The sequence below is a fragment of the Rhinolophus sinicus genome, linkage group LG03 (genome assembly GCF_036562045.2).
Source record: "Rhinolophus sinicus isolate RSC01 linkage group LG03, ASM3656204v1, whole genome shotgun sequence".
Lineage (NCBI taxonomy): Eukaryota > Metazoa > Chordata > Mammalia > Chiroptera > Rhinolophidae > Rhinolophus > Rhinolophus sinicus.
In genome coordinates this window covers 72,739,778-72,748,267 of record NC_133753.1, presented here as the reverse complement: position 1 = coordinate 72,748,267, position 8,490 = coordinate 72,739,778, and the positions used below count along the sequence as shown (strand labels likewise).

The 8,490-nt window shown below is 57.0% G+C and overlaps 1 protein-coding gene across 1 annotated transcript; it reads right to left on the bottom strand.

Annotated features, from left to right (window-relative positions):
- Positions 1-797: 797 nt before the first annotated feature.
- Positions 798-7,296, bottom strand: CPNE6 (copine 6). The gene is made up of 17 exons (XM_019714444.2): positions 7,157-7,296; positions 5,659-5,830; positions 5,088-5,267; positions 4,688-4,762; positions 4,444-4,518; positions 4,229-4,312; positions 4,049-4,138; positions 3,589-3,693; positions 3,261-3,347; positions 2,963-3,022; positions 2,568-2,701; positions 2,430-2,484; positions 2,288-2,339; positions 1,847-1,980; positions 1,469-1,705; positions 1,102-1,276; positions 798-996 (listed from the first exon to the last, which is right to left on the bottom strand). Exons 2-16 carry the CDS (start codon positions 5,824-5,826, stop codon positions 1,139-1,141), a joined length of 1,674 nt encoding a protein of 557 aa, XP_019570003.1. The 5' UTR covers positions 5,827-5,830; positions 7,157-7,296; the 3' UTR covers positions 798-996; positions 1,102-1,138.
- Between the last annotated feature and the right edge of the window lie 1,194 nt (positions 7,297-8,490).

Sequence of the window (8,490 nt, the reverse complement as noted above, 5' to 3'; positions counted from 1 at the left end):
CAGCCAGACGGACGCATTTAGTACGGTATGACGATGTTCCAGAAGATGATATGACTATATTGGAATAAATGTAGATTGTTGTACATGAACAAATAAGACATCCCCTGAAAATACGCCCTAATGCATCTTTTGGAGCAAAAATTAATATAAGACCCAGTCTTATTTTTGGGGAAATACACTATAAGACCTGGTCTTATTTTTGGGAAGACACGGTTTTAATGTACACAGCTGAACTTCCTGAACCATTAAGGCCATACTTATGCAGAGTCAGGGATGTGCAGTGCACGAACACACACACACACACACACACACACACACACACACACACACACAAACACACAACCAGGAGAACCAGGCTGCATAGACCTTAGATGACCCCTCTGTATTCATAATTCACTAGCAGACCTGCTACCCTCCTTGAATCCTCACACATCCCTTCTGGGCCCCACCCCACAGCTGTATGGGGGCTGGGGTTCAGCCCCTGGGGACTCAGCTGGGCTTCTCTGGAGACAGCTGTAAAAAGGCATCAGCCTGCCCCCTTGACAGCCCCTTATTACCTCCCCCATCTCTGGTAGTTAACCCCGATGGAGTCTGGGCCCCCTGGGGTTGGGAGGTGAGGGTAGGGGCTCCTCAGATCTCACTGTCACATAGTTGGGGTGAAACTGCGGAGACATTTTGCTGCCTGGTGAGCTCTGGCCCATATTTCAAAAGGTGTGCTCCTCATTTCTTAATGGTGTGTGTGGGGCTGCTACGGGCTGCCCAATGGGCATCTGAGACATGATGGATAGAGGCTGAAGTGCCAGGAGTGGTTCCTTTTATTAACAGCGAGATAGTCAGGATCACTGAAGATAGTCACTGAGGGGCCATAAGGTTGAGGCATATGGAGCCTGGGGAGAGGGGGCAGGGCTTGCCACTCACTTCCAGGACCCAGGGAGCACAGCTGGTCCAAGAGGGACAGGCACTGGTCACTCGAGTCACAAGGGTCAGGACAGGCACCTAGGAGAGGGTGGGACAGTCATCAGCACCCTCCTCTACACCACAGTTGGCCAGGCCCTGCTTTGCACCCCCTACTGTCCGCCCCTTTGGGTCCTCAAGACTCACTGAAAGGCTGAAGGAATGTCGGTCCAGTGGGAGGCAGTCAAGGGCTAGGGCTGGGGGTGGTGGCCGGTGTGCAGGGCCTGGGCACCCCGGGGCTGATGCCCTGGCTGGCATAGTACTCCACCACCTGCCGCGGCACCTCGGCCAGGACACACTTAGCGAGTGCAGAGGGTGCGGCCTGCGGGTGGGAGCGGAAATGTGGTTAGAGCGGGAGCGTGGGAACCGGCTCAGATGAGGGGCAAGGCTTCTGAGTGGCCAGCTGGGCTCTAGCGTGCCTAGTAGGACATCAGCTAGGTGCAGAGCCAGGTCAGATTTTGGGGTAGGAGGAGCCGAGGAGTCCTTCTGCTGGCAGAGGGCATCAGGCACTCACATCCTTGAAGTCCCGGAAGGGCACGAATTGGACGATGTCACGGGCCGCAGGCACCCCTCGGGGGCAGCGCAGGGGACCTTCATCGCCGTCCAGCAGGCGCATGTCCGAGAAGTCAGCATTGCCCACGCCCACTATGATGATGGACATTGGCAGGCGGGAGGCGCGCACAATGGCGGTGCGGGTCTCCGCCATGTCGCTCACTACGCCATCTGTGAGCACCAGCAGCACCGAGTACTTCTGAGGGCAGGCGGAGGGGAGAAAAGATAGGCTCTGTGGGCAAGGGCCTTGGCATCCGCCCCAAGCCCGGTCCTGGCCCTGGCCCCACCCGAGGACACCTGGGCAGAACCTGGTTGCCTGCTTCCTCCTTCCTCTCCTCACCGTGGCTTGGCCAGTACTCTGCTCCCGCTGGGCTGGCTCCGCCACGCGGTTGATAATGGGGGCCACGTTGGTGGGGCCATACAGCTGGATCTGGGGCAGGCAACGTCGGTAGGAGGTGATGACCCCCGAGATCTCTGTGGGCAGAGGTGACGCTGGCAGAGATTAGCAGGGAGCCCTTCTTGACACCCCTTAAATCAAGGATGTGTCCCCCACCTCCTTCCTCAGTAAGTAGGAGAGTTGGATGGTCCAGACGGAGGTAGTTGGTGGATAGATGCTGGGCCAGAGGCTGGAAGTCTTACCAAATGAAGACAGGTGCTGGATGGGTAAAGGGGCAGGGAGCTGGGCCCACGGGAATGGAGTCTGTGTTCTGGCATGGGGTGTACAGGAGAGTGCAGCAAACTGTATGGGGCAAGTAGGGCTGGTGGGCATCTCCTCTCTTACCTTCACATTCAGGATTTTCCGGGTCAAAGTTGATAGCAAAGTCATGAGATACCTGTGAAGGTAGAGTGAGAGCAGCAAGGGACTCCTTCCTTCCTGTCTGACTCTCCCACCATCTCCTCCCTTCCCCTTGAACCCAGCGTACCTCGAAGTTGGGAGGGATTCGAGCCCCAAAGCCAAAGGCTGGGAACCGCTTATCACTGGGGAGAAGAAAAAGCTGTGGGGCCCATCGGGCGAGGCCTCCCTGCCTGTCTCCCCACCCCTGCTTCCCACTTCTTCTTACCTGTCGTAGTCTTGGCAGATGCCCCCCACTGCACGCAAGGCCTGCAGGTAGTGGTTGGGCTGGCGGGAGCTGAGGCAGTGTAGGGACTGGCTACTCCTTGGGTCCCCATTGGAGGCAGTGAAGTCGATGGCCACCTGGTGGAGGTGGGGATAGGGACATGCACATCCATGACAGCCAACAGAGAGGCTAGGCCAGAGCTCGGGTTTGTAGGGAGGACTAAGGTGAAACTGGGCAAGCCCACAGGTAGCCCCATCATGGGGTCGGGTGAGGGGTACAAGGTGACAATGCTAGGCTCATTAGAAGCCTAAGTACAGCAGAGGGGATTCTGGGTCCCTTTTGTTCACTATGGCTTAGCCCCTCCCCCTTGCCTGTGTCCCCATCCCCTCGGCCTTTACCGTGAAGCTGATCTGGCAGCCGCCCATGATGTAATCCAGGAAGGTGTGTACCTTCTCCACCTGGTGAGAGCAGAGAAGGGAAGGTGGAGGGATGGTCCCTTGAGGAGGAAGGTAGGTGGGGTGCTGTGGGGGAAGTGGAGGGACCAGAATTTTTGAGGTTGAAGTTGGCAGTGGGATAGGGCAAGGGTTCTCAGTTTCCAGAGCAGAGAAACTGGTCTTTGAAACAAGGGCAGAGCTGAAAGTGAGGTTGCGGTAGGGCTCGGGGCTGGCAGGGCTTGAGGCTGGCACTGGGATTTACCGAGCATTGGGCCAGCACTACGGTCCCCGAGCTCCTGTAGTTCTTCTTCTTGTCGCGGTACTTGGGGTTGATGCAGTCCCACTGCACCTAGACCCCACATACCCCCAAAACCCAGGGTCACAATTCCATAAGGTGGCCCCTCACCTTCCTTCCAGCAGAGCCTCCCAGAGCAAGCCCCCCCTGTGGCTCAGTCCTTGGGCTGACCCTGGGGACTTTGCACTCTCTCCACCTCCTATCACGTATGGTGGCCTCTTCAGCATCACCCTCAGGTTCCCCCAGGGATCTTGGGCGTAGGTTTCTGGGGGGCAGGGTGAGGTCTTTGTGGCACCTCCTGTCCAGGGTTTGCTGTTCCTTCCTGCATCTCCTGGAAGGTGCTGGTGAACTCGCCAATGAAGTCATGCTTCCCACTCGAGTCATAGTCATACACCAGGAACTGAGAAGGGGCGGGGGGGGGGAGTGAGGGTCAGGGATGCTTTTCAGTGGTTCCTGGGGGCAGGGGCAGGGACTCAGGGAGGTAGGGGACTAACAGTTTCTAGGCCCAAACAGATGACTTTGACCTGCCCCGAGAGCCCACCTGCTAAAGTTCATTCTTTGGCTCAACCTGGCAAAGACTTTCGCTTCTGATAAAAGGCACCCATGTAGGAACATTGAGCTGTGACCAGTTCTTTGCCCCACAGTGAGACGACCTTATCTCATGGGGGAGAGGAAAGGGGTTGCCGCCCTCGGGGGGAAGGTCTCAGACAGCAGCCTGATGCTCAAGCAGCCTGCCCTTGCTTGTGGGGCTTCACCTTGAGAGGCCGGTGGATATCACAGCTGCATAGGGAGTGCAGGGACAGGCGGAATGGCTCCCAGCAGGGGTTCAGGTTGTTCTTCACCACCTTGGAGAGGCACCAGAGAGATGGTCACCTGCTATCTAGGTTTCTCTCCTCTGCTCTTCCTCCCTCCTTCCCCTAGCCCCAGGCACCAACCTCGGTCCTCCAGACCAGCTGGTCACTCTGGTCCTCGTTGGTCTTGTAGATCTCCATGAAAGGGTCAGACTTGCTGAACAGATCCTGGGGGCAGAGGGGAAGGGGCACATTAGCCTGGTGGGGTCTGCAGGGTGAGGCGGCAACACTGAGAAGGGAGCAGGGCTAGGGCTCTGGGGTTTGTCTTGAGTGGGGAACCTGGACTCTGGGGTTCCAACCTTGTTGTCCAGCTTGTGGGCTCTGAAGGTGAGTTGCACATAGTCGTTGGTGCCAGAGACCTCCTCAGCCACAATCTGCAAGGGGAACACAAGTGGCAGAACTCCCCCCCCCACCACCACCACAAGGGCCACCCTCTGCCCTTTCCCTTAGGTGGGGCCCATCCTGGGCATGATGTCACCATGGATGTCCATGCAGAGGCATTGAATGGCCTGCCCAAGGGGAAGTACAGGTGACCTTGCCTACCGTGATGGTGGACTTGCCCGCAGTCTTTCCATTCTTTAGCAGCAATGGCTTAGTGACCTTGGTTTGTGACACAATCTGGGGGTGGAGGTAGAGGGAGACCCAGCTGTGATGCCCCCACCTGCCTTGGCCAGGGTACAAGGGACAGGGGTAATACATGCGACTTGGACTAGAGTTGGACTTAATTTCCACAGCAGCTTTAAGTTAGACACTGCGACCCCTTCTTATTTAGATGAGGAAACTGAGACTAGAAAGGTTAAGTGTCTTGCCCAAGGCTGCACAGCCAGTGAATGGAGGACATGGGGTCCAATCCCAGATTGAACTTGCCGGAGAGCATGTCCTCTGTCATTTTGCATTTCAGAGGCAGGAGCTGAGGGGAGTGGGATAGGGTGGGATTGCAGACCTGGCCCAAGGTGCACTCTGTAGAGCCAAGGAAGGTGTCATTGCTGGGGCTGGTGGCGCCGTCTTCAGCATCAAACACATGGAACTGCAGGGGCTGCTTCTCCTCAAAAAAGTACTCAAGGGCCAGCACCCGGGAAAAGACGGGGCTGGAACAGGAGCGCAGCACCTCCGTGCGCTCTATCTGTGCGGCAGGAGGGATGAGGGCCCTCTGAGAACCCAGTTTGTTTGCCCAGCCCCGGATTACCCATCATGCCAGTTTTCCTTGGGTTTGCACACCCCCAGGGAGCTCAGGGTCCCACTAGACTATCAGTCTTCTGGGGCTCTCATAGGCCTTTGGGAGCTGTGCCACTGCCTCTGGGGCCATCTCAGAACCCTCTGGAACTCTGTGCTTTAGAAGCTGTAAAAACGGCTTGTGCTTGTAATTATGGCACACCCATCACCAAGGTTACCCACACAGCTTAGAAGAGGCCCCTCACGGTCTTCACACTCCCCGGTGAGGCTTCCGGTGTTCCCACCCAGCTTCCCTCCTTCCCAGGCCAGGAGGTCAGTGAAGGAAAGACCCGAGCTCTCACCTCCACCCACTGCTCATCAGAGTAGAGCTTGAGCAGCACACAGGGATGGGGCTTGGTGAGTGTGTCTCGGTCCAAGAGGCCATGGCAGGATACCCGCAGTTCCACCCGTGAGGCCCCCAGTGTCATGGCTGGGGGCTCAGGCACCCATGCCATCTCAGGGTCCGACATGTTACTGTGGGGACAGAGCAGATGGCCTGACACTGGAAAGGGAACACCTGTCAGGGAAGGGGGTCTGTCTTCTGGGAGCCTGGGCCCCGCTTCCCCTTGCCTTGCTTCCTGAGGCCCTGGGACCTCATGGACCAACTCTTTGCCTTGCCCTCCCTTGGCTCACCTTCCCCCAGTGTGCTTGAGCAGGGGAAGGCCGTGGCTCTGAGCCTCCCACTCCTTCATAGCCCTATGCTTTTGTCATTCCTGCTGGCCTAGTATGCATGGATGGGGCTGGACAGGGCTGGAGGGCTGGGGGCAGGGGTGTTCCTGGCAGTCTTGGCTCTTAGGCCATCGATTGATTTATACTTTCTGCTGCCTCAGCACCTTCTGTTATTTCCTAACTGATGCTTGAGCCAGTGCTGCACTCAGTCTTGGCACAAGGGAGCTGAACTGGGGCAAGGGCCGTGAGGAAGGGGGTGGGAGGGTCCCAGGAAGTCTCAAGAGGACGGGCCTCAGGAATGGAGTTTGCACTTGGCAGGAGGAGGCAGGTGGAAGGTGCCCTGTGGGGCTGTCCCTATCTACCTGCCCCTACTCACCTACTGGCTGACCGATGGGAAGGGAGAGGTGGTGGGCTTGGGGAGTTAGAGGCAGAGCCCTACCCCTGCTGAATGCTCCTCCAGGTTCTTGGCAGGGGCTCCCACTATGACAGCTCTCACTTCCCTCCCCACCTCTCCTGTTCTCACACTTCTTGGCAGCACTGGCACTGTCTCTTAGCGACGAGATTTTTGGGGAGCCACGGCCCCCTCCATGCTGCCCGTGGGATGCACGCACGCTACCCTCCCCCAGCAGTGGTATCAAGCCTCGGGCAGCAGCAGGCAGGGGTACGCTGGCCCGAGCTCATAGCCGGTCAGTGCATCATCTATCTGTATCTGTCCACGTCTCAGGGTGAGGCTGTCTGATCTCATGTTGTGCTTCTCACCGTGAGTGTGCATTGGTGTGTCTGAATGCCCCCACCCTGCGTGTCTGTCCTCTAGTCGTGTGTCTGTCTCCAGGAGGGTGTGACAGTTCCTGTACGTAGCTCCCTCAGAACTGGGACCCTTCTCTGGCTGGGTATCCCCTCCCTACGGCGGATGCCTTTCTGGATCTGTGAGGGAGGGTCTGGGTTGGGGGTTCTCTACCTTTTGGCCAGGAGTCACCCAATTCCTGCTGGTCCCCTGAGATGGGCAGGGGCATGTGGTGGTTAGGGGATCAGGCAGGAGTAGAGACCTTTCTGGGGGTTGGGGGAGATGTTATGGAGATTGGGTCAGGCTGGGCTGGGCAGGGCTGGGCTAGGGAGGAAGGGGAGGCTCACCTGGGCTTTAGTCAGGGGGCTCCTCTCTCCGGCTCTGGCCCTGGCCCCGACTCCCTCGCTGCTCCAGCCGCTGGTGCCAGCTCCGGCTCTGGCTCTGCTGCTATTTATGGGGCCTGGATGGGGAAGGGGGGGTGGCAGCACCAACTCCCCGGGCACAGACCGGTTGGGAGGGAGAAGAAGGGAGGGGCAGGGCCACTGCCTGGGAGGGAGCCACAGAACCGGGGGAGGAGGGTGGGCTGGGGGTGGCTCAGAGGCAGGACCCCCACAGACACAGTGACACATATCTTCCCCTTCATGCCACACCCACACCCACACTCAGCATCACAGAGATACACACATTGTGGTGGTGCGTGCCACACACACATTCACACCAGAAAATGATGGAGACACGCACCCACGACTCCCAGGCTCACACATATTTTGACACGCACAAGCGCCAGCACATAAACTCACTGTGACACCATGACAGTTACAGCCCTACAGCTACACATAGGGAAACACAACCAGTCTCACAACACTCTCCAATCATACTTGTTAAGGATATTTGTGGTCACATATAAAAGAACACTGGACTAGACTTGTCACACACACACACACTCTCACTCACACTAACCCAAATTCAACAGAATGGAGATCTTCACGTGCTCCTTGAAAATCATCACACGCCACGCTGAATCTCATAGCTCTGAGAATGCGATCCAGTGTCCTAGCCACCTTTTAACAGTGAGACACAAGGAAATGGACACAATTGCTTAAGGGCAGTCTTACATCCTGGTCACACAGCCATCTGAAGACAGGGCTGCCCAGTGGGGAGATGTACTGAAGGACTGAATCCTGAGGCATCTTCCTACTGCTCACAACTTACCCCCCGCCCTGAGATTGAACCTATATGGCCATATCCTTGTGGGAGGGGCCATGTCATGCACAGATGTTGTGGAAACGAGATTTTAGTCATTCCCTAGTGAGACCAGGGGAAGTGAGCAATTGCCTGGGAGCTGTGTGCCACACGTGAAGATATTTGGTACATGGTGATCTGGGATGCATACGCAATAGGGGTCACCAGAACATCTTCACCCTGCGTTCCCTCAGCTGCTCATATATTAAAGTAGCAGCTATTTATTGAGCATGCCTTGGGTGCCAGGCACTGTGCTGAGGCTACACAGGTGATTAAGACACAGCTCCTGTCCCTGGGGGAGGGACGTGTATATAGAACAGACAAGCCCACAGACAGGGAGATAAGTCAATACACACAAGTGCAATTAAGTGTGACAGGTGCAAAGGCATGGACCTGTTCAGGATGCAGTGGGCCACAAAGAGGGAGGCTTCAATTTGGA

Excerpts from the sequence above, each read along its gene's own strand:
- CPNE6 (XM_019714444.2), bottom strand. The coding sequence starts at position 5,826 with ATGTCGGACCCTGAGATGGCATGGGTGCCTGAGCCCCCAGCCATGACA. Across the intron at positions 3,023-3,260 it reads TAGTGCTGGCCCAATGCTCG|GTGGAGAAGGTACACACCTT; the intron begins GTAAATCCCAGT and ends TGCTCTCACCAG. Across the intron at positions 1,706-1,846 it reads AGAGTACTGGCCAAGCCACG|AAGTACTCGGTGCTGCTGGT; the intron begins GTGAGGAGAGGA and ends GCCTGCCCTCAG.